At 46.1% G+C, this 26,195-nt stretch overlaps 2 protein-coding genes across 4 annotated transcripts in view; both read right to left on the reverse strand.

Annotated features, from left to right (window-relative positions):
• Window positions 1–438: 438 nt before the first annotated feature.
• On the reverse strand, window positions 439–11,298 carry LOC119383383 (alpha-tocopherol transfer protein-like). The gene is made up of 4 exons (XM_037651482.2): window positions 11,144–11,298; window positions 9,004–9,255; window positions 4,916–5,109; window positions 439–1,484 (listed from the first exon to the last, which is right to left on the reverse strand). Exons 1-4 carry the CDS (start codon window positions 11,271–11,273, stop codon window positions 1,263–1,265), a joined length of 798 nt encoding a protein of 265 aa, XP_037507410.1. The 5' UTR covers window positions 11,274–11,298; the 3' UTR covers window positions 439–1,262.
• The window catches only part of LOC125757192 (alpha-tocopherol transfer protein-like), a 37,540-nt gene continuing 13,649 nt past the window's right edge, over window positions 2,305–26,195 (reverse strand). Inside the window, exons 2-5 of one of the 3 annotated variants that reach the window (XM_049412490.1) lie at window positions 22,617–22,758; window positions 20,858–21,051; window positions 17,762–17,872; window positions 14,347–14,781 (exon numbers count right to left, since the gene is read on the reverse strand). In XM_049412490.1, coding sequence (XP_049268447.1) covers window positions 14,587–14,781; window positions 17,762–17,872; window positions 20,858–21,051; window positions 22,617–22,758 — 642 coding nt within the window. In that variant the 3' untranslated portion in view covers window positions 14,347–14,586. Of the gene's footprint in view, window positions 2,530–14,346; window positions 14,782–17,761; window positions 17,873–20,857; window positions 21,052–22,616; window positions 22,869–26,195 lie in introns of those variants that run through there. The other 2 variants (XM_049412491.1, XM_049412492.1) reach the window with 2 other exon arrangements.

Here is a 26,195-nt window from a genome sequence, read left to right on the forward strand (position 1 = left end):
AATTATGAAGGCAGCGTGAAAATACCTCTTTTTCCTTATCTTTGAGGATTTTAGGACACATTTCTTAAAACACCCTGCAGCTGATCTGTCGTGCGTATTTCCATTTTATCTTATTTTATTTTATTCTGGTCGGTACATGACGCCATGCAATCGGGAAGAACATTCTGAAGACTTATCGCACAGGCGAGAAACAGGATTTCTGAATGGATAACGTTCAACTACATGAGCTATCGCTTAGCTGTGTCTAACGCAGATGGATGTTCCATATATGGTTAGAACAGCACACGATGCTATTCATGGTAATGGTAGAAATAAAATTAAGCAGGCGCACATGCGAGATGGCACATATATACGCGAGCGAAGACAGGCCAAGTGATTCTCTTAGTCGCGTAAGGCCACGTAAGTCAAATTCTGAAAGGCTACGAACTTTGTTGCTTTGCCAAAGATTTATTCCCAGTGCGCTGTTACATAATCCCGCAGGGGGTGCCAAATGGACGATGCGAATTATATCCTATCTGTAGAAATAGATTTTGGGGTTAGCAAAGGTGACACATGCGAGCAAACAGTGTTGACACAATAGAATGTCTCAGAGCAGTATAATAATGATCTGTCCTCCCGGATGCAGATCTATGCAGGAAGCCCCCTTTACATATCCGCTAGCACTAATTAGCATAATGAAACATGCCAAATACATACCGCTAGCACTATTTCCCATGGTCAAACTAGCCAAAATTCGTGTTGGTAGGGACAGAGGTAGGTCATTTGACTAGACATTACAATGTTTTCTGTCAGCCTACGTTTTGTGCTTGTGAGAGAAAAATGGCGGTAGTTAGTAAAGTTGACGGGTGTCTTCCTATGTCTAGATTGAGTGTCATCATATGGCATATTTTCCAGTAATGGAGATCTCACAGGTGGAAAGGAAACACATGATATGAGTCAAGCTTCAAGGAAGCCAGTTATAAATTCTTGTATAACTTAGCCCCCCCCTCTCACTCTCTACATCTCGGAAGCGTCAGCTGGTTCCACTTATAGCCAGAGTTGAAAGCTTTTAGCAACTCCTTCCACATCGAGCGTAATCAAAACTGAAAGCCAGCGCCAGTCTTATTTATGGTTACGCCGGATGTGAAAGCAGACCTCTTCGTTGAGCACTTCTCGCCAGCATGAAAAAAAGCAAGAGTGGTATGTGAAAAAGCAATGAGTTCGAATAGCAACAGTGCTTCAGTTCATCACAACATGCTTCAAGGTGTACACCCATTCTTTCCTCAAGAGTCAGTGAGCTCGCTGTTTGACTCAGGTTCAGTTTTTCTCGACGTATCGCGGTACCCGTAAGAGCTGAGATTCTGGAAGAAGCCTTCTTCACTCTCCAATTCTCTCTCCAATTGGTCGTAGTCGTAGCTTTCGTTCGTCCCCCCGTGTTCTTCCGGAATGACGTCATCCGGCACGAGCTGGTGCAGTTCTTTTAGATCGTAGCCAAAAAGGCGAATCTGCAAAAGCAAGATTTGTCAAAGAGCCCCTTGCAAAGTGCAATGAACGCGTCTGCTGTTATGAACGCGAGAAACGCCACGCGCAGACTCATCGCCGGTACGTGCCCGGTGACGCTTATGAACCTGTGTTCTATCCATGTGTAGCAAAAAAAGGTTCTGTGCTCAAAACTTACTGCTATAAAATGAGCCTGAGACATCACGAGAACTAATTATTAACGAACATTTCTTTCAAAAACTGAGTGCCAAAATGAGCGCTTAGAAACAAATATTTTGCAATAAACGTCACAATTCCTGGTTCGAGTTCGTGTTGTGTCCTCCTTTTCTGACAAGGATCCTTACGAAGTTGTTCGGTTAGTTGATTTCAGGGAAATATGGCCAATAAAAACTCCATACAACTCAACTATTGGCGTGCGCAAGCACAAAAACAAAAACAAAAAAGAACTGATAGGACAGGACACAGCGCAGTCTCGTTCATTTCTTTCTGTTGTGCTTACGCAACTCTTCAAAAATTCAATAGAAGCCAACTAGTCTGCAAGAACCAACTAGTCTGCAAGTCTCTAACTAGTCTACAACTGAGAAAACTTTCGCAAACAGCCCTTCATTATGCAGACGAGGAAATCAAGTGTGTTGTTTAAGCACTCAGTTCCAGTTACTTTCTGTTCAAACAAATTAATGACATGGTCAAGTGTTCTGTTCATTATGTTCATGTCGAGGATTCCAATACCTAGCGTGTTGCGAAAAGTAACCGTTGTATGGCTTCATTCTTTTTTCGTGTTTTGGGGCTCTGTTTCAGCCGTCAGGTTGAACGTTCAAGCAACCTTTGCTGACACAGAGTTTAGTATTTTATTATCCTGCGCAGTTGGGGAAAAATCATTGCAGTAAGTGACGAAACAAGAAAGAAATCTAGAAAAAAAAGCATGCAGCCGATTCTTACCCGGCTTAGAAGTTTCGTCTTAAGGAAGGCCTTAATAATTGCAAAGAAAATGTTAAATATTGGAGGATGGTTGGTGAAGTAGATTCCTTTCAGGCGCATGGGCATGGAGTCCTGGAAAATGTGTATGAATGTGTACGGTCACCGGCTTGTTACATGCATAAACCAATGTAATAATAGTACCACGTTCCATGCATTTTAGACACTACCTTCCTGCTGTAATTTTCGTTGAGGATAGCGTCTACGCTATATACGGTCGGCCACTAATACACCCATGAATGAAGATACGCGATCGCCAAGAAATTTGCTAATAACGCCAATATTTTTTTAGATTTGGGAATCTAGCTGAGTGCACGTTGATAGAGCTTTTTGTCTACCTTCTTTCGACGGCCAACTCTTCGGAGGATAACAAACTGTGAATAGTATTCCAACATTTCAGAAAGTTCAAGCCAGTACCAGGTTAAAATCTGCACCTTTTTTTGACTATCCGTAACATTTGTACTGGTGTCCATTCAACCTTGAATCACGTGCCAGAGAGTACCATGCAATTGACCAACATAATAAAATCTCGAATGAACACGTGCACTGTCTAACCTTGTAGCACATGGCTTGCATACACTGAGATATATTGTCAAACAAACTAATGTTACAGGGGTGTGCCAAAGAGAAGTACCTTATTTTTTAGAGCTGGTAGGTGTGGGATAAAGAAACGTATTTGGCTGCAAAGATGACACACAGGCCTACGTGCACGGGCGCACGCACGCACGCGCGCTTTAGTCATTATAGTCATATCGTAGTGGTTGTGGTTACGTTTGATAGTTATGGTAAGTGATGCGCTGCTGGGTTGGAGGAGGCAGGTTCAATTCCGGCCGCGTTAATTGGACAACGTAGTGCGAGAACGCAAGTGTACGTCGATTTAAAACTCTCACTTATCTAACACTCTCCCTGCCGCAGTTTTTATTTATTGTGGCACACCTCCAGAAGCGTAGCCAGAAATATTTTTCAGAAGGGGGGGGGGGGGTTCAACCATCCTTTTTGTATGTTCGTGTGTGCGCGTGTATGTATGCACATGCAAAATCGAAAAATTTCGAGGGGGGGTGAACCCCCCCCCCCAACCCTCGCCCCCTGGCTACGCCCCTGCACACCTCCATTATGCCAAGATTCCTGGGAGGAAGTAAGAATGTTGCATCGGCAAGACCTATTTGCGTTACATTATACAGTTGATGATGTACAGGCGCCGAAATTTCAACAGTTTCTGAATGCCAAACAGCTTTCTGGTTACTCTTGAGCACCGTGAAAATTACAGTTCAGTGTTTTCCATACGTCATCAGATTCGCTTAAAGCATTGTCTTAAAGGGATCCTACAACACATTTCCAAGTTATCGTCTAATGGACTCATTAAAGGAGCTCATTGCCTCGCGAATCGACTGCCGCAAAATTTTTTTTGAATCCTTCAAGTACGAGCAGAGTTACAGGCATTTGCCGCACGCTTTAAACGCTTTCTCCCTCCTTTCATACCAGCGAGAGCGGTGAAAGCTACGCAGGGGAGGGGAGATGACAAGGGGGCAAGAAAATGCGTCCCTTCGTCAGCGCGCGTCATGACCTTGAGCATTTTCCTTTGACTTTTTCTTCGAACGCGCTGGCGAGCGAGCGCGCGGGCACGTGGCGGCATCCCGCGGCGGCTGCGGTAACTATGTAGCTCACGACACTCAAATCAGCCAACGGCCGTGGGCTTTGGGTATATGGCACAGTAATTTGGGTATACGGCATCATACGTAGAGAGAAGAGGGAGCGATTTCTAGCTGACTTTGAGAATTAATTGTAAATTACAGGCCGCGTGCTGCGCTATATTGTATGGCTTGCGTGTTCTCAGGAGCATCTACTACCGATCGGCACTGTTTTCTGACCACGTTGAAAAAGCGTTGCAGGGTCCCTTTAAAGGGACACTGAAGAGCAAAACGATATTTCTCATATTAGTAAAGTGCTCTTTCACGATACGAAAAACACCACGCTTGCTGCAAGAAGGCGCTTGAAATACACTTTGAAATCCGTGACGTCACGCGGGGGAGATTTCGGCGCGAAATCTAAAAATGAAACTATGAACTTGATTTTCTCGTCTATTATTAAACCTATGACGCCGAAGTTAACAACGTTAGAGTTCTCAAAGCCCAACTTATCGATCAAAACCGATTCATTGCTTCTGTCTAGTGTCCCTTTAAGGAGAGATGTGAGGCACTAGGAGCACATTATTTGTGTAAACTCCGTTGGCGGGCAGGCAGGTTAGAATCCATCAAAGATTGTGTAAGCGCGACTTCACGGCGATGCAACAAAGCCGTGCTGACTAAACAATAAATCTATATACAGGGTTTCTAAAAGCGGGATATTTCTACATGAGGCCCTTATCAGAGGCTCTTAAATTGTCTCCGTATACTATTCTGTCGCCAGCGCATTTTAAAGAGGAGCAATTCGCTCGGCAGGTAACTTAGTATGTTGCGCTTACCTGTGCAAACCTGATAAGGGTTCTTATCACAGAAGGTGTATAGTGGGCCAGATGGTAGATGTTGAGGCCTTCTAAGTCAAACACGAGCACGATGCCCCGGACCTGAACGTCTTCCTGACGAAGAAAGTGCTCGAGGAGTACCAAGTTCAACCTGAAGTAATCGTTTACGCTGCAAATCTCAGTGTTCCAGGCCCCTGGTTGGCATGGCCGAAATATAGAAAAAAAAATCACACGAATGCTCATGAAGGACCGAAACCATCCTCCGACTTTTGTACAGAGCGAGCGTTCAGAAATCTTTATTATCTAATCATCAGTTCATTTCGCTAGAATTGCTCCCTTTAAATAACTCTTTACAGGTAATTAAAGAGTGGTGTCAAATAGCGTACACACTTCAAAATAAAGCGACAGCTATGCTTACTTTAAATGAAAATATACGCGCATGAACTATTATACAAACGACGCAGAGGAAATAACTAGACACCATTTGAGGCCACCGGGAGGAATAGAATAACTGCCAGCGTTTCAGGGAGGAGGGTATAGAAATGAATGTTCAAGGCAGGGACAATAGAAGAAGTAAAGGCGAAATAAATAACCAATTTCAAGAAAGCATAGACAAAACTATGCCAAGATACAAGAAAAACGTAAAAGAAGAGCTCAACGAACGAGAAGCAAAAGTATACAAACGGCCAGGCCTGCGCGGATCACGCAGCACAGTCAGGTGCTGCCTTCAAGCCCTTTATTAACTCTCTTAGGGCGGCTGTGAAGCGCAGCTTCACAGCCGCTCTAAGAGAGTACAGCTGCGAAGCGCCCACTAGGTCGCAATTAGTCATTTTGCGATGTAGTGATGTACCCACTACGCGTTGTTATGATCGGCCTGCCTGGCTTGGCGCCGCTTTGACGCATGAGACGTTGCGGCTAGGACTACCCTGATTTCTTCCGGGTCAGCGGTTCCAGAGATGCACCAAGAGCGGCGACAACACGAAGGTCGTTCGTGTAATATTCTCAGGTTGTCTGCGCCCCTCGTAAAACCCTTTGGGCACGCCTGACCGACTGACAGTTTAGGAAGAGTTGTTGGCCGTCGAGGCGGCTTGCTTTGTCGTCAAGGTGCCCCGGACAAAGGACCCAGCGACTGGGAACCGTCTGCGGATGCATTTCCCACGTTCTCCGTGGCGCCTTGTTGCCGCTGTTTCCACAATTCGTGGTCTGCCTCGCGCATAACCATCATTGCAACAGACTACGAAATTGACTTCCACGAAAGACTCAACGTCTTCGTGCTGTGCCGTGTGTGCGCGGTGGGCAGTGTTTTTCCCTCGCCATGGGACGAACTGGATGTGCCTCTTTCTCCTTTCGTGGGTTGGGAAGGAGGCGACGTTTCACCTTCCCCTTTTGGGGGCGGAGGTGAAGATGGAAATTTTCATTGGACTGTCCTGGCCTCCATTGTTTTTTCCTACAGGGAACCCTGGGAAGACCAGGACATAAAATGCGAGCGCCGATGCGCTCCCGACGAGCTCTCACAAGTTCTCTCAAGCTCTCACGAGCTCCGAGAGCTTCCATGATGCTAACCCCATCATGTAGCAACACGCTACCTGTAAATAAACGTTACTGTTAACAGCTCCGGGCTCCTCTCCTCGACATCTCCCCGGGACTCTGGCTGGCTCCGGTCCTCTGGGCAGAACCCCCGTTTACATCAGCGTCGATATAAGGCATGTGTGCACCTACGCAGCTGCACACTTTGTTGATGCTGTGACTGATGATGATGATGATGATGATGATGATGATGGTGATGATGAATTCTGGCTGAGGTCTTTCTAATGGGTGGGCAGCTTTATACCACCACTGGTTACGCAATTCACATGGCGTGGGGGACTGGTGCGACAGTACTCTTCTGCCGCTCAATATTACATCTTGTTAACGCGACTATCTCCCGATATGACTCCTGTAAGGTAATTCTAACGTGATGAACTATGTTTTGCACAGTTGACAAGAGTTACTGGTAATATTTCCATGCATTAAAGAGCAAAAAATAAAGAAAAAATGGAGTGGTTTTGTGGTACAATAGTTGACTGCCACGCAGAATGTCTAGGCCTGCTCGAACCCTGTCTTTTTTTCTTTCTTTTTTCAATCGCATTGTGCGCTACAGCTGTGACGCACACCGGTGGCTGCGGTGGCGCACGACATCATCACCAATGCCTACTGTTGTTGTGAGGTGATACGCTGTGAGGTGATAAAAGCTTACGCTGTATCATTACGCTGTAGTAATGGATAACCAACCAAGCCCAGTCCCTATACCTCCAGCTGTCTGGCTATTCCTATCGTTGAACTCCATCCCTCATCTCTCTCGCCTTCTGTGTAGTGCGGTTGAGGTGTCCTTCCTTACTAGACACAGTTATTACACTAAGCAATCTCCTTCCTTGCAACGACTATCCAAACAAGAATCTCCTTCGGTGTTTCACCTACCCATCTTTCCCTTCTACCATAGCAAGGACGAGCCTCGATGTCGTACAAATAAACCACATCCTCAGAGCCATTAACATTTGCATGCCATTGTCCAATATACCAGAATGCCGGAAACTCTAAGAAAGGAGAAAAAAAAAGACCATCTCACTCTTTTTGTGAGCCCCGACATGCCACGCATACGACTCTCTTTAAAGGGACATATGAACTCTCTCTGGCGATCATTATACTCTGGTCGGGGAGTAGCGGGACACAAAAAAGAGTAAACGTGTCTCTTTGAAGAGAATCATATACGTGGCAAGTCAGGACTCACCGAAAAGGGTAACACGTACTCTTTTTTTTTTCTTAGAGTGTGGGGCTGAGCTTATGGGTGAGCGTATCAGGAAAGATTTCCGGCAGAAACCACTGGCGTGAAAATAAGAAAATAAGACACATTGTACGGGTCTTTCCAGTGTCATAGTTTTCAATTCTGTTCATGTCAGTGCTTTTTACTCGAAACCTTTCCCGTTAACCCGCCCCCCACCGCATTACATTGGGAGCCCTCGCTGTCTAGAGTCGATCTCCCGCGACCAGCTCGATCTGATCGCGAAAACGCGTGGGGCGTAATGTTATCTGGATAGCGCAACGAAACATGGACGTAAAAAGAAACGAAGTGGACGATACAAGCGTTATCTTTCACTGTCGAAAGATAACGCTTGTCTCGCCCTCTTCTTTCCTTTTGATGTCTATGTTGTGTGGCGCTATTCAGATAACATTGCAACTATGACTGACCAAGGGGCCCATTTCGCCACCCTCGTCGCACGGGGCTGCCGTGGCTCATCACATACTGAACTGTGCACTCCACTTACGACAAGGGCCCGTCGAAGGGCCCTACGGTTCTTCCTCATCACGTCAACTTTCCCTTGTCGCCCAAACACCTGAACCAGTGACATCATTGGAACCACGTCTTCGTCAGGTCATTCAGGCGCAAGTCGCGCAGGCACTACCACCATCGCCGCCTGCCACTACACCGCTGACTTACACGGCCGTCGCTGCCAGACCACAGGCTCCATCTGTTTCTGGCGACTGCCGGGCCACCTGTTCCTTCCACATGACGCCGCCGCCCACACGCACGGTGGTACCCCATCCTACTTCGACCTCCTGATCTTCTGTCCTTAGCCCATGGCGCACTTTTGATAATCGGCCGATATGTTTCGCGTGCGGTTTTATGGGGCATATAGCCCGCTACTGCCGACGTCGCAGCTTCCAGTCCCAGGATGGTGTGGCTTCCTCCAATTATCAGGCTGCCCGGCATTCCCAACGACTTCCTTCGGCTGTCGCTGACTCGTTTTCTCCGCGATGCCCTTTCGACTCACGCCGTTCGTCTTCGCCCCATCGCCGATCCATCTCCCCGATGATTCGCCGACCTAGCCCCGCACGAGAGGAAAACTGACAGCCGCAGTTCCGGAGGTAAGAACTGCGTTGTCGTGGGGCTGCTTTTAACCGCGCACCATATGAGGCCTTCCTCGGGAACCTTGTTTTAAGTCACGCAAGCTTCTTTTATTACGCGTACGCCACTGTTCCTTTCATACGCGAAGTTTAAAGGCCGAACTAATTCACGAAAGCTTAGCGCATAGCGACATTACAGGACTTACCAGCCTTCATCAGCATAGCCATCCTACCCATTGGATCTCTGTGACGTGAGACTGTGGTCAGGCGATGCTTGCGGCACACGACGTCGAAGGGTACGCTGCTTGGAGTTAGATCTTTGAACATTTCTGGGCGGTCCTTTCGAACCTTGAAGTACTTCTTGACGTTCTTGAAAGCGGCCTGCGTATCGTACTTGCGGGCTCGCAGAAACTTGACCAGGAAGGCATCGTCCATGGGGCAGTGCAATGATAGTTCATCTTGGTGGGATAGAGATGCAAGAAAAACAAAAGGTAAAAAATGCCCCCACCTCCCCGAAGGAAATCGTGAGGAAATGCGAATGCATTTCTTGCGCCGAGAGTACAAGGCGTAGTAATTTTAATGGCGTAAAGGAGGAGTAAACATTTTATTCAAATGGCAAACTAAGGTTCCCGTGGTTGGAGCCCCTATTCCAGGGCCCCACTGGACGAGCGGCTCGCTTGGCCTGGTCCAAGGTTGCCTGCTGGCTTCCTAAGTCCTGCCGGGTGAGTAGCACCTCCCACGACCTATCGAATTCGTTGCGTGTGATGAGTGGCGAGTTGCCCTCTGCTGGTCTTTGTCGGCAGTTCCAAGTGATGTGAATGAGTATTGATGTGTCGCTACACCAAGGGCAGCGGTCAGCGTATTGGGACGGCCGCATTTTACTGAGTGTTTGTATGTTCGGATATGTGTTTGTCTGTAGGCGTCTCCAGTCCCTAGATTGCCAGCTTGTGAGTTTAGGGTGGGGTGGCGCCATTGTCTGCCGCGCCCGTCTTTGGCTCTCGAGGATATCTCGCGGCAGCGTAGGTATGAAGTAATCCGCCCGGGTCGGCATGTCCGCGGCTCGGAAAGTTAATGCTCGAGCCAAGCGGTCCGCCCGTTCGTTTCCACCTACACCTTCGTGAGCGGGGCACCATGTGATGCCGTGGTCTTCTTGGAGGTTGGATCCTAGTATGCGTAGGACGCGCTGGGGAAGGACGCCTCTGAGAAACAGTCGACAAGCCTCTTGTGAATCTGTGATAACGTGAAGCTGGACACATCGACGCGCTCAAGTGTCTCCCTTTTGGGCGCCTCTTTCAACGAACGCTTCCTACGTGCGTTCGTAATCACCTCAGGGATGTTGCGACTTTTTGTTGCGACTCAGGGATGTCGCCACTTTTTTCCATCATCATCATCCGCATCTTCTCTCCACTCTCTATACTACCACTCTCCCCTTTCCTACTGCTGAGTAGCAGGCCAGAACATTGATTCAGGCCGACCTCTTAGCTTTTCTGCCATAATAAACCTTTTCTCTCAGGGATGTTGCCACCGCCTTCAATGCAGCACAAGCGCGTTTAGAACGCCCTGTTTTCAGGCTGTGCCAAGGCAGCACGAACACTACAAACGCGTTTCAAACGCACTGCATTGAGGCGGTGGCGCAGGGAGGACGGCGAGAGAAGCGAGAGAGCGAACGGCGAGAGAAGGAGCGCGCGCGCCCGCAGCTGTTGCTATGGGAGAGGGAGTGAGAGCGGAGAGGCGAGCGGAAACGCCAGATGCCTCACATAGCCCGACTAAGAAATGCATTCGCATTTAAAGATGTTTATCACTAAAGAGCTAGCAATGGTCCGTCTTCAGCTAGTTGGCTATTCATTGTATAATATATTTAACATTGTTGTTCTAGAACATGAGGCCTGACGGCCATCGGTTACTTTACTATGTCATAATAATGACGTCTAAGCTTCATGCTTCTCACTTGAGATATTTTGTGGTGTCAATATTGTTTCCAGTTTACCTGCCTAATTTTTCAAGATATATTTTAATATACACACTTACGTAACTGGTTTTCGTAGACGTGAATGTGTCTGACCATGGTGAATTCGTCCAATCATTACGGAATATTTTCCTTTAAGTGATCAGTTTGTAAAGTCACAAAGCCATTTGAGGCCAGAAGAACGAAGTTTTGAATTGATTTACACCCTATCTATCGTCGCCATGTTCGCGAGGCCCCCATATTTAGCCTAAGGGCAACAAGAACATTCGTAAATCATATTCTTTTGTATAAACTTTTTTTATATCATATTCAGCCTGCTGTTACAGTTATGACCAACAAATATCGCTATACCTTATCGCCTGTTCATTGTTTCTGCTTACCTGAAATAATAAGCTGGCGCAGTTGATTGAGAGCCGTCTGTTTTATCGCTGGTGTTTCTCCTAATTCCCTGAAAGCAACATCCTCAATGGATTCGAGCGAGCCAGCAGATTTCAAGGTCGCCGCGCTCATATCACCGGCCTCTGCACGATCGAACACCTGCGAAACGCAGTATACAGAGTCGAGGTCGCTAGAGAATAACAACTCATGAAAGAGGCAACTTGGCGCGACGTATAGCACGCTTTAAAACTGGTTCTGAGCCACAGAATAATGCGCCATCGCACAAACCAGGTGCTCCAGGAAACTGACGCGGCAAGAAATACCGGCAGTGGTGTTAACTGCGTCGAAGCTGGATTATGCCCCAAATTAGGATGAAGGGAACGACCAACCTTTCGCTTTTGTAAGCGCCTCTAATGAAAGCATCGATAGATTAAACTCTGCGTTTACCATTCGTTCCGCTAAGACCAGAGTACTCAAACTTGTGTTAAGATCGCCAGTCACTGAAGTGACTGGCGATATATCAGCATAGAACTTGGTGTGGACCTTGTCATGCTTTCTCTTGCTTGAAATATTGTAAAATTTTCATACAATGAATCGGAAGCATGGTTAGCACTAAAAGGGCCACCGAAGCTATTCCGTTAATCGGTGCTTAATGTATCCTCTTGATTAAGTGTCGCGGCGGGGCTGGTTGTATTGCTGATTGCCATGCAACTCCTTCCCCCCGCTATAAGCGCAGCCTCTAATCTCTTATCAATGTCCAATCAGTTAATTTAAGCAAACCTTTCTTCCCGAGGTTCTAGGCGTGCGCGCGCACGCACGCACGCACACACGCACACACACACACACACACACACACACACACACACACGCACACACACACGCACGCACGCACACACAGACACGCGCGCGCACACACGCACTCACCCACACACACGCACGCACGCACATGGACACACACACGCGCGCTGGTGTATACTGTATATATGCACTCAGTAACCTTTCGTGAATTGGAAGGTTGCAAATGTTACGAATTTTGTCCTTAACACGGTATATAGCAATTAGCGCATCAGTGTGCTTCATGTAAACGACATGTCGGGGCAGAATTGCACTGTCACAGGATATATATTTAGTACGAACCTATCACTGCCTAAATAAAATGGTATAAAGGAGGCAAAATATTACCACATATTTGTCATAGCCACCCTGTTTTTCCTATGTATTGTACCTTACGGGCATTCATGCTCAAATGCCGTGCACTCACTCGTGGTACTGCTGGTGCCGTACAGCTGTAGCGTTCAGCTTGCGACGTCAGACGAGTATTGCTGAGCAACGTGCGGCTCTGATATTTCTGCAAGCGCCGCCCGCCACAGGCCACCGCCACACCGACGAGATAGCTCGCGAGAAGTACACTGCTTGCGTAGAGCCTCCCGTCTGACTTGCCGCGCTGCGATTGCCAAGGCTCCCTCACATGCTGACTCAAGCGCTCAGATTGCCAAACGGGAAAACGGACGCGCAGCCCTTGAATTCAGAACCTGTTCGTTGACCTCCGCTCGTGGCTTTCACCACGTGTGGGAGTCGACGCGTCGTCGCTCAGAGTGATATGAATGGTTTGTATTATGTAACGGACGGCGTGCGCTGTGTGGTGAAGTCGCGATGTCAACACTGTGCGTGTGCCACTCGTGTTCGACAATAGCCATTCGCCAGCACAATGTGCAGACCGAATGCGCTTACACATTTGCAATCTTTTTTGGCTTATATCCTATTGTTTACTTTGTTTGTCCGAAACGCTAGTTTATTTCTGAAAAGTTTCGCGTACGCTTTAAGAAAATTAATCTGTTTCGCTCTTGAGAGTAATTATCTCGTCACGATACACGTTAACGGTTGAAGTGCTAAGCGCCTGCCAGTATAGCGTAGCCAGACATTTTTTCAGGGGGCAGGGGGGTGGAAGCCTTCCAACCCCCCCCCCCCCCCCGCTACGCCAGTGGCACCTGCATAGAGAGCAGGCTTTCTTAAAGAATTAAATATATGTATACCTTTAGACGGAACTTCTGTTTCATTGTGAAAAACACATCTAAACTCAATATCTTCTGCGTTTACGCATACAAGGTCTTCGACCATTCCTTTAAGGCTTATTGTTCACTCATGTCCATAGGCGTGAGCACAGGAGGGGCAGGGGGGGGGGAGCGGCGGCCCCCCCTATTTACGTAAGAGCGGGGCAGCGCAAAATCTGCCCTGTACATTGGCCCTTCTAGTCACCTAAAGGGGGGGGGGGGCGCTAAATCTGCCCCATACATTGACTTAGTAGGGGGGGGGGCGCTGCGATGAACCTTTGCCCCCCCTCCCCCCCCTTAATGGGGAACCCTGCGCACGCCTATGCTCATGTCGACATTAACGTGACTTTTGTCAAGAAATAAGCCGTGTTGTTGCTGTTACCTTTAAAAATGGTTACACTGGTCCTGCACATGGGTAGAGCGAGTATCCGCACGTGTACTCTGAAGGTTTGGTCCTGGCAAACAGGTACTGCTACCATTCCAACACACCTCACTTAGAATAACAGAGAGCTGAGCTAGTTGGCAGGTATTCGTGCATGTTCGGGCTTGTGTTTTTATGTGTGCCTGTATATATACACATGCGAAATCAAATAATTTTTGGGAAGGGGGTGTGAACTCCTTCACCCACCTCCTTTCTCAAGGTTCTCCATTACAGTACGGTTGCGACCTGTGTCACTGCAGCATAATCTTGGGGATTTGAACCAGCCGAAAGACAAAGTAAAGAGGAGAAGAGAGGCACACACAACGACTGAACTAAGAAATGCGTTTTATTGAAAGCAATCATGTCCTAGAAAAACCAGGTGGGAATGCGCTGCTGAAGAGAGCGTGCTCTTCAACCTAAATGCCTAAATGTCGTGATGCGCCTGCTTTTCCCTGAGCTAAACAGCATATCAGTCCTAGCCGACTAGGAGGAAGGAAAGGAATGAAATGCAGGGAGGTCAACGAGACGCGCGTCCGGTCTGCTACCCTACACTGGGGGGAAGGAATGAAGGGACTAGCTCATATATATATATATATATATATATATATATATATATATATATATATATATATATATATATATATATATATATATATATATATATATATATATATATATATATATATATACATATATATATATATATATATACATATATATATATATATCCAGTGAGCTTTCTCTCTAGTCGGTCTGATCAGTGGTCTCAGCACGATATTAAGTTTCGATTACGCCGGAGCTGAAAGGACTTCTCTTTGTTGGGCACATCTCGTCAGCATGAAGGCGACATCGGCGGCATGTGAAAAAGCAGTAAGCTCAACAAACAGCATTACCGCAGTTGATTACAGAATGCCTCAGTTGTGTTCACCTATTCTTTGCTCAAGGATATCTCGTCAGTGAGCAAGCCGTCGGACTAAGGCTCAGTCTTTGTCGGCGCATCGCGGTAGCCGTACGAGCCGAGATTTTGGTAGAAACCCTCTTCACTCTCTAACTCTCTCTGCAATGGCTCGTAGTCGTAGCTTTCGTTCGTCCCTCCGTTTTCTTCCGGAATGACGTCATCCGGCACAAGCTGGTGCAGTTCCTTTAGGTCGTAGCCGAAAAGTCGAGTCTGAAAAAGCAAGATTTCTGAAAGGGCTTCGCGTTAATTGTAATCAGCAGGTTGGTGAAGGCGAGGAATGCCACGCACATACTTATTATTCTTACAAGTCCAGTGACGCCTATAACCCCGTCTTTCATCTTACGTGTAGAACAAAAATCCTTTGCTGGAAACTTACAGTGCTGAAATGAGCCTGAGACGTCACAACCACTGATTATCAAACCAAAATTTGTTTTAAAAACTCCGTGAAAAAATAAACCTTTTAAAAGATATATTCCGCAATAAACCTTCAGTTAGTGGTCCGCGCTCGTGTTGTGTCCTCTTTTACCAACGTGTACCCTTACCAAATTGTTTGGTTCATCTGTCTTTGTGAAATAGAATCGAAAATAAAGCTATACAAATGAACTACCGATTTGCTCTGCGAGCACAAGAGAAAGAGATAGATAGAACGGAGCCCTGTCCTGTCAATCTCTTTCTGTCGTGCTTAAGCAACACGTCACAAATTCAATAGAAACCAACCAGTATGCGAGAACATTTTACTGTGCAATCGAGAAAATTTCTTTCCCCAACGAGTGGCTCGTCATTGCGCAGATGAAGAAATCAAGCTCAATGTCGAAGCGCTCAATATTTGGTGTTGCTTCCTGTTCAAACACACTATTAAATGCGAAGCACTTAGCGAACCAAGGGCAGTTTGAGCGTTTCTGGCCATATATCCGTCTAGCCGCCTACGTCTGGGTGCTCTCGTGGTCGCCCTCTTTAGCTTGGTATAGACCGAAATTTACATAGGAAGGCAGGAGGATATGACGAACATGACTATGTGGTCATGACATGAATAACGTGAAAATCCTATCGCGTACGTCATGAAACCCTTTCCCCCAGCCACATTTGGCACATACCCGTACACAGCGGTTCACATTACGCGGCTACGCGCGATTCGCAGTTTATATATACCCAGTAAAAGCAAGAACAGACATTGGTAATTTAAACGCGAGAGCGCCAAGAAAATCCGGCTTCGGCGATGACCCGACGAAGGCAAATAATAAAAATCAGGATCCCAACAGGAATCGAACCCAGTCATTCGGCGTGGCACTCAAGTATTCTGCCACAGAGCCACGCCAGGTCTCGAAAAATGCTTTGGAAGAAATGCCTATGCAGGGGCGTCATCTCGGTGCAACTACCATTGTGGTTGCAGTGCTGGATATCTAATTTTATGACAAGGTAAAAATTGGCCGCGTATCTGCGTGCTTCGCTGCAAATGTCGTGTAAAGACGATAGAAGAGGCGCTGTGTGAGATATGGACGCCATCTGGCAATACGTCGAGAAACATGAGTGCTGTGTTGCGTGCTGGTAGTCCCGGCGCAGCAGCAGGCGAAGACCGGCGGTGACCAACGCGACCGGCGGGGACGCCAGCCAGCCCGAAAACGCGGTTTGGCGCGAAGCGCTGAAGCAGAGAAACGTCCGCACTCAACGAGTACTCTCCACACACTCTTTTATTTACACGTCGCCTGGGTAAAACAGGAACGCCAGAGCGGCGCCCACAACCGGCAGCCTGAAGGCCGCCCACAACGCTGCTTTTTCATTTTTTAAATATTTTTTTTCACCTTCTTGGCCTTCTCAAAACCGAAGTTTTTCAACACCAACCCATGGCATTCGTACAGTGCAATACAGAACCGAAACCGAAACACAACAATGAGCTCGTGCGAAGGGCACGGAGGAAGGCAAATTTCAGCGCAGTCGCATTTTCAGCTTTGTTGAAACAGCGCTCACTAGACGACGACGAAGTAAAAGAAGGCACACGACAGGCAGCGCCTGTCCTGTGCCTTCTTTTACTTCGTCGTCGTCTAGTGAGCGCTGTTTCAACAAAGATGAACGCATACCAACTCGCTCAAGCTTCCATTCTTATGCATTTTCAGCGCAGCTTAAGAAACTAGGGTCCTTAAAATTACGTATGTATGCATTTTCTATTAAAGGAACACGCCACCTAATACTTACCTAGTGATGTTGCACCTCAGATATGCATGATATTTACTTTTTGATCGACAACGTTCACAAGTATGAACAGCCGTACCAGTTCAAGACGGCTGGCCCTTGGGCAAGTGGTTCAACTTTGGCCGAGTGGCTGAATCGAGGGACGTGCCGACAAACAGAAAGACAGAAAGACAGACCAAAATTTCTGCGCTTAAGTTCCCCAAGAAAGACTATCGTCTTTAATAAACACTACGCATGTACTCCTATGAACCAGCAAGCTCTATTCAAGCGTTGCTCGTCCCCGGGGGAATACGCTAACGAATGTTACGTATGATATTCCCATCGTCACACCGTAGTGTGCACTTCGTTTCGATCAAACTGAAGTCTATGCTCTAACGTGATTGCTAACATTACGTCAGACCATAACTTGCACTTCAAACAGCTGCTCCATTTACAAGAGCACGTCAATACACCTCATAACGCTTGTCTCGAAGCTAAAAAAAAAAATTCCAGTATAGACAGCTACCGCTTACTGCTTCGCATGAAACCGATTCTCACTATCCGTGGGATCTGCCGAATCTTTTGATATGGTCATCTATTGTTGCATAAGATTGATGTCGAGGCTTCCAATAACTAGTCTGTTGCCATAGGTTTCCGTTTTATGACATTATTTTTTTCTCTTTTCTGAGGCTTTGTTTCAACCGTCACTTTGAACGTTCAGGCGATGTTCCCTGACTCAGACTTCGTTGATAAAAAAAAAACAGTTTGCGCAGTTGGGAAGAAGTCAGCACCACAAGTGATGTAATGGAAAAGAAAAACTAGAAGAAAACACGCCAGGCCTGCGCTGAAACCGCAGCACAGTCACAGCGAAAGCTGGAAGAGCGGCGTTTCTAAAGCACTGTTGTAAGCTCTCTTGGGGCTACTAATACAAGTACACTAGCAAGGTACCCACTACGCCATAAATCACAATTTTTGTGAAGTTCGGAAGCACCTACTAAGCAAAAAACATGCTGCTACATCTTACCCGCTTTAGAAGTTTCGGCTTGAGGAAGGTCTTAATAATTGCAAATAAAATGTGGAATACTGGAGGATGGTTGATGAAGTAGATTGCTTTCAGGCGCATGGGCATACAGTCCTGGAAAATATTTATGAATGTGTATGTACATTTACCGATTCCATACTTGCAAAGACCAATGCAATAACACTAAAATGTTCTACGCATTGCCAACACTGCCTCAGCGCTATACTATTCGTTTACAATCTCGTGTACGCCATATCCCGTCGGCCAAGAATACACCTAATGAAAATGTGGAGTGCCAACCCATTTGCTAATAACGCTAATATTTCTTGACACTTTAGAGTACTAAAGCGTGAACTAAACTGCATTAATAAAATCTAGCTGTGAGCACCTCGTTATAATTCTTCAATTCCTTGTCTACATTTCTTTTCGTGGTCGAGTGCTGACACCATAGCATTTTAGAATTCCTGAAGTTTCGAGAAAGTACCACTTTAGTATCTGGTGCCTTTCTTGGCCCGCCGTGAAATTGTACTGGTGCCCAGTGAACCTTCAATCACGTTATAGAGAGTATTTTTTGAAATGTCCAACATAAAAAAAAATCTCGGATGGGGACCTGCAGTGTTTATCTTTATAGCCTATGATTGGCATATAGACCAAAATGTAATCTTAGACAAAGGAATGCTACATAGGGGTGGCCAAGAGAAGAACTTTATTTTCGGGAACTGGTAGGTACTTCACGAAAGACGTACTATTGTGAGCAGTATGAGCGGAAACATGCCAGTGCGTGGCGAATAGCGTCAAACCCCAATTCGATCGACGCTCGGATGACGCTGCTAAAAATAAAGTGCGAAGGATAACGTTTTCCGGACACCCTTTTCACTCCCTCCTCGCGTCTGCTTTTACGAGACGTGGAACGTATGATACGGATAAGGACTTGAAATTGTAGCGCCTGTTGTTGTGTTCAGACGTCGCAAAGAGCAGTACTGTTTCTTCTTTTTTTTGTTCCATTTTGCGGTATCTTGATTTTGTGGTGTCACGCCCACGCGCACACACACACGCACGCACGCGAAGGAACGAGTGGATGAACAGATAAACAGTGGTATATCGCGCGGTGATAGAGACATAACACCGCCGTGCTCTGCTTCGTTTCCCCACCTTATCAGGGCTAGCGGCCGGTGACACGCAATCAGCTGCCGTTCTGTATCAGCACTAGCGAGGCGGGAGTGCCAACGTTTAGAGGAACCATGGCGCCATTTCCACATTGTTTCCGTGCTTTTTTCGGTGCTTTTAATGAACCGAAGGCAGTGAAAAAGAATCTGGATTTCCTTGGTACATTACGGCGAGCCTAGATGAGACTGTGTTTTTTAGAAAGTATGAACCTCCAGAATCACTGAAATATCTTGCTTTAAGTGCCAGTAAACAACACCGCGGTCCAGAACTTCTGATGAAGAGATAACTGCAGAATTGTTCAATGTGAATTCGGTGCCGCAAAATATTTTGGGAATAAGTGGCGTAATAATAAAGCTGCCAGGGATAAAACAACCATTTCGGCTGGTTTCGGTTTCTCATTCGGCCTCACCACTCTTCTCCGCCCCTCAGATTTGGGGGCGTAGCCCGTCGTCGTGACTGCGCCCACATCAGCAACGTAACATGACGTCTGCGATTACGTCATCGACGCGCAGTTAATGACAGAGTAATACTTCCCCCACGTGTCGCTCGCGTCGGAGCGGCGCAGGGAGGAAGCGCTGTGCGAGGCACTGACGAAGTAGACGAGGTAAACAAGTACTCGCCGGGCGCGACCACTGCGCGGCCGAAACCGCATGACCGTAGGACCAAGGCACCGTTTCGTAGTGCTGAGGACCAATCGATGAGGTCTGTGCTACGTAACGTTGCCCATTGGCAACATTATGTCACTTTGCGGGCGAAGAGGAATGGGCAGGCGCTGGAGAGGGGCGTGGTAATTGTTTTCGAAATTTAGCGTCTGCGCAGCGCGCAGCAATGTTATATTCGCAAAATGTGAATGCATCGGCCTTCTATACGAACGAGCGAGCTTTTTTGGGAGATGTACAAATAAAAAGCCGCAGCCTGTTTATTGGACCTTTACGCAGAAAGGATGACGCATTTACGATGATTTATTGAGTGGGATAGCCACGCATTTATGAACAAAGATCCCGCATGCACTGGTTAATGACAATGCTTGAATCAACCGGCAGTGCACAAATGAAAGCGTTTCCTATCTACTGACATATATGCAGTTTCTATTTATTACAGTACGTCAACGTTATGTTAAAGATTCTCGATAGAAGTAACCATCCAGCATTCACATGACTCGTTTGCATTAGTTTGTACAGTTGATGTAAAGACCATTTGTAAATGGTCATTCCGCACTTTCAGCAGTTTGTAAATGCGAAACAACAGCTTTTGTTACCCTTGAGCAACATGAAAATTGAAGTTCTATACTTTAAGCGCGTCATGAGACGCGGTAAAATATTTTCTTAACGAGGGATGTGCGGCACCTTATTTGTGTAAAACCCGTTACCGGGCTAGTTGGTTAGAATCCTTGATAGAGTGTGTGAACGCAGCTTCAAGGAGATGTAAACGAAGCCATGCTTGTTAAATAATAAACCCATAGAGAGACTTTCTAAAAGCGGAACATGCCTATAAGAATGAATGTGACCTTTATTGAAATAAAAGGACGACTCTTGGTCGCTGTTGGGGATAAGGTGGGAAAGGGGTAAGGGGATTAAAGGGTGATGAACATCTTCACGTCACGTCCTCGCACGAATCAGTCGACCTCTCCTACACCACTCGAAACAGGCCACTTTGACTACCGTATCTTGCGAGAGCTTTTTGGGCTTCATGGTCTGACTGTATTAAGTTACGTAGAGCTGTCATGTCGGCGTGCAGCAGGTGTTCAATGTGGCGTCTGCCTTTTGAGAAAGCTGCGCATGTCCAAATGAGATGTTCTAAATCTGCTCGGCACAGCCTCTGCCTATAAGAGACCCTCATTAGACTCCTAGATTGGCTCCTTGTATTGCTACGCTGGAAGTAGATGTTGAAGAAGAGTTTTGCTGTGCAGGAAACTGAATATGTTGCACTTACCTGCACAAGACTGATGAGGGTTCTTATCACAGATGGTGTGTAGTGAGCCAGATGGTACATGTTGAGGCCTTTAAAGTCAAATATGCCTACGACGCCCCTAACCTGAACGTCTTCCAGATGAAGAAAGTGCTCGAGGAGTACCAAATTCACTCTGAAGAAATCGTTCATGCTGCAAATCTCAGCATTCCAGGACCCTTGCAGCCATGGCCGAAACAGAGAAAAAGAGATCATATGAATTCTCGCGCTGGACCGATACCATCCTCGGACTTTTGTACAGAGCAAGCGCTCTTGAAACGCCTAAAATGTGACGCATCAGTTCAATTCGCTTAAATTTACGCTATAAATATCTCTTAACAGGTCATGAAAGAGCAGCCACAAGCAGCGTGGATTCGTCCATACTAAAGCGACACACAATTATAACTACTTTTTTTATGAAACTACACCAACGCCGACGATCAATTTTGGCGCTTGATGAGGCATTTATAAGGCTTTCGCCTTAAAATATAAATGCTGTACAACAAGGAAGCAAACTAAGAACAATGACGCGCGAAATACGTTTTTTCTTCCTAGCCTCCTGGTGCTTCGTTCTGGAGATGAATATGCACCATCTTTCTAAAACATAATGTTTTTTTTTACAGCTTACACTAGCATTGTAACCCTTCGAAGGTACACTTGTATTTCCTTCCGTGAAAAAGAAAATCGCAACTCCGGTCGAAAGGGGAAAAACAATAGTAACGTATTAGACAACTATACAGTCAGGTTTGTAGTTTTATCAGGCGCATATTACAATTGCAGTAAACATTCGCTTACTAATTAATGACAAGGCTGCCAGCAGTGTACGGCGTTGGTTTTAACCGCGCGCCGTATAGGGCTTTCTGCGGAAATCTCATTTAAGGTCACGTGTCATGAAACTTCGTTTAATTTTTGTGCACTTCACTGCTTCTTTCAGACATCACATTTAAAGGCCAAAGTAAACACTTCGAGGACGCTTGAGCTTCGCTTTCAAGAGTAGAACGCGATAGCGTAATCGGACCGTGTTCGTATCGCCTTCCCAATCGCTAGCCTCGCTTCGCTTCTCGGTGGAGACCTGAACCGTGCCGCAAAGAACGCCAAAGTGCGGACGCCCTCCGGCAACAGTATGCATGCATTCGGCGCGAGGAAATAAGGCCACACGGCGGTGCGATGCGTTTAAAAGCACGCTCCAGTAACCATTTGTACCATCTCGCGGGTGATAATCAAGCCGCTGAAGAACCTCCGAGATGTGCGCACCGCCAACGCTAAATGGTGTATATAAATAGCTCGCCGTTATAGTGCACTATAGCAGGGGTTCTCAAACGTTCTGGCCTTGGGGAACCCCAACGACTTTTCCTGAGGGCCGCGGAATCCCTACCTTTTTCTTGAGCATGACGACAATCAAAAGCGGTCGGAGGGGGGAGGGGGCGAGCGGGGTAACGCATTTTGACGCGTGTAACCACAGTATTAACACTGCCTGCGTTGGCCTGTTCTCGTTTCTTAAATATCGAAGGCCATCGCCGTTGATATAGAACTCCCGATTACACATATACTTTCGATTCCCCCGCGAGTCGCGTCAAGCGCCCGCCCGACCATACACTGCATGCTTCAGGCACAGCGCAGCGTAAACAATGTGTTCACGCAAACGAAGCACCGGACGTACAGAGGCCTGCTTTATTTTTTGCAAAACAAACGCTATCGCGTTAATACGCGAAATTGCGGTGCGTAAGGACTTCACTGGACTTACCAACCTTCATCAGCGCAACCGCCCTTCCCATCGGATCTTTGTGACGTGAGACCGTGGTGATGCGATTTTTGCGGCACATGGCGTCGAAAGGTACTCTACTTGGAGTTAGGTCTTTAAACATTTCCGGGTGGTCCTTTCGAACCTTGAAGTACTTCTTGATGTTCTTGAAAGCGGCTTCGTATCGTACTTGCGGGCTCGCAGGAACTTGATCCAGGAAGGCGTCGTCCATTGGACAGTGCAGTGATGGTTCATCTTGTTGGGATAGAAATGCGAGGAAAACGAAAGGTCACAGAATGGCCATCACTAAAGACCTCGCAGTGGACCGTCTTGTGCTATTTGTCTCAGCATTGTGTGATATGTTTAACTATGTTGTTTCGGGCCATGTGTCCTAAAGCTCACCGCCAAATCAGATCCGTGTTTCAGCTTATGTATACGCCCCCCTCCGCAGTAATGTTGTTCAGAAGAAACACAGAAATACAGAATATTCACATAGTATTTTGCAAAGGCAGGCTCGCCGGAGATCAAGATGGACAATCTCGCGCCAAGAGCACAGAGATTTCGCTGACTTCTTCGTGACGGCCGCACGGATATCTCCAGCATATCGTATCGTAATAATATACTTTTCAGAGGTCTGTCTTCGTCAGTGTGGTGGTTATTCGCTTAAATACTAAAACACGACATAGTGCTGTAGATTGTATGATATTTTTTTTATTTTGGTGTTAAAGTTAGTGGTAAGTTACTTCACTTCAATATAACTTTTTGCATTAGTTCTAGTGACGTGCAGTAAAAGTCAGACAAATTGACGTGCTACAAAGGACTAACTTCACGTTATTCTAGCAACACACAAACATACAAACAGGCACTTACCCTATTCAGTCATTCACTGGTTTAAAATAGAATGTGCCTCTTTTTTTATTGATATAATGAAAAAGGAGATGTTGGCGCACAAATAAGGCGCCGGCTACTCCTTAGCTTTTGAGTGGATCGAGCATACAACACAAGAAATAAACATATAAACAGTAGTAAATGGAAGACAAACACGCGAGCGGATATATGTAAAAACACATACACATACACCCACACACAAACGTGTCAAACAACACCATCGTAACGTAAACGAAAATGTCCGAAAGGTAATTAATAATGTATCTGATAATGTCTCTGGACATCATTGAATCGAATGCGCACAAATGGGCAAGATAACAGTCAACACAACATATACTTCAACACATACATATAGCACGTATCATGTAATAATACATATAATAAGTAGGACATACATATGATAACTGACTTAATGTAATATGAACATAAATTCCTTAGCATTGGCCAGAAATGCCGATGTCTTCAAGAAAACGTTTTAAAGCTTTTAAAGCGTACGCCTGTAAATCTCTGGTTGGCCACGGGCCTAGAAGTTTCTTCATACTGAACCGTCCGCGGTCCAGTGCCATTGGTTCCTATTTAATACGGCGTCTCGGTGTTATATGGTTTGGACAGTCCAGAAGAAGGTTACGTACATATTCATCTACAAATCCACATTCGCATTCAGGAGTTTCAATGAGTTCTGCCAATTCTCTGTGAAACATATTTTGTGCATGCAGTGCCCAGCCTTAAGTGGTGAATAAGTGTTTCCATAGTTCTATCTAAAGTTAGCGTGATTTTGAATTCAATCAGCGGATAGATGTGGTATAAATCGCAGCTCTTTGAATTTTGGTCAAGCCAAGTACTTTTACTCATTTGTAAAGACGCTGCCTTTATAATACCTTACAATTCATATTTCGAGATAGGGAGGGAAACGATAACATAAGACCTGCGGACTTACGTCTCCCGAAAAGCTAAGAAATTTGTGTCAGGGCACGCAGTGTTTTTTGTTTCATAATACATAGCTGCGGTAAACACGAAGAGCTCTTTATTGGGTCGCTCAGAAAAACCTGCGGCTTCCCGCTCATATGCCTGCATCGGCCGACACATAAATTCGACCCCAGGGAATAGAAACAGAATCAAATAATTTTGCTACATGCTAAACAGCACCATCACAATTATATTGTAGAATACGGAATTCCTCAGAATCATATTATTCGCCGTAAATTCCAGGCGAACGTGCAGAAACCAGTATGGACCGCCGCACAGAATAGAACCGTCGTGTAGCTTTATGGCACCACGACAAACCAAGCAAGATGAAATGCGCATTCACTGGCTGAGACTCGACGTTGCCTATAAAAACTACTTTAAGCCAGGCCCGTAGCCAGGAAAGGGGCGGGGGGGGGGGCTAGCCCCCCCCCCCCCCCCCCCGAAATTTCGCTGATGCATGTGTTTTTACCAAAAATAAATAATAAAAATAGGTGTTTTTTCTCAAAAAGTCAAGGTTTTCAGCAAGTGCCCCCCACCCCCGAAAACATTTCCTGGCTACGGGCCTGCTTTAAGCACAAGATCAGGCAGTCGGACTCCCCTACGTACACTAAAACACTCGGGAAGGATTAATACACATCCTGTGTTACTGTTCCCGTCACGACGCAGAACGACAGGTTCTGAAAGCAGCACTTCATTTGCGACGCGGCTTGAGCTTCGAGCTGCGGCAACTTCTCGGCCAGTGGCAATACAGCGGTTGTGCGATGCCCAACACAAAAGCGCTGTTGGTGTTTTTAAGCAGTACGTCACCTTAACGAAACCTCATGAATGACTCGTTTGTACATATATGTGTGTTTGTGACTGTATGTATCGTTTGTATGTATGTAGGATAATTGCATATATCATAGTCATCACCCGGCATCTGGAGTAGCAAGCCAGGCGATAAACCGGGCTAACGCCTCCAGGAATATCATTAAAGGTTTGCTATCTATCTATCTATCTATCTATCTATCTATCTATCTATCTATCTATCTATCTATCTATCTATCTATCTATCTATCTATCTATCTATCTATCTATCTATCTATCTATCTATCTATCTATCTATCTATCTGTCTGTCTGTCTGTCTGTCTGTCTGTCTGTCTGTCTGTCTGTCTGTCTGTCTGTCTGTCTGTCTGTCTGTCTGTCTGTCTGTCTGTGTTCAGAATCGAGTGTGTAGTTTCGGTATGATGCGCATCACGAATGAACGAAAAGATTTTAAGGCAAGTGGTGCGTACGTGAACTTCGGCCGAAGGACTTCGCCATTGGCGCCATGAAGATGTACAGATGTTTCCGAGATATTCAGTTGCTACTTAGCACTCCTGCTAATCGCATAGTTTCCTAAAACATTCTTACATTGAATGTTACGTAGAAGTGCCTCGGCTCCTTAACTATCTCATAATAATGAATTCTGAGCTTCATACTTGTCACTTAAGGGTTTCCGTCGGCGTTTGTATATTTTTCGTGTGCTTTACCAATCAAATTTCTCGCGTTGTACTTTTGTGTACACATGTACGCAACGAGTCCACGAAGACGAGCCTTGGCCTAACCGTGGGAAATACTTCGTTTTTTATGGCGGAATATTTTCCCGTATGAAATAAGTTCGCAATGTCAAAGACCCATTTTGCCGCCAGAAGAACGAAGTTTAGAAATGATTTACTACCTATATAGTGTCCTCATAATGGCGGAAC

This window comes from Rhipicephalus sanguineus, chromosome 2 (assembly GCF_013339695.2).
Source record: "Rhipicephalus sanguineus isolate Rsan-2018 chromosome 2, BIME_Rsan_1.4, whole genome shotgun sequence".
In the NCBI taxonomy this organism is placed as follows: domain Eukaryota; kingdom Metazoa; phylum Arthropoda; class Arachnida; order Ixodida; family Ixodidae; genus Rhipicephalus; species Rhipicephalus sanguineus.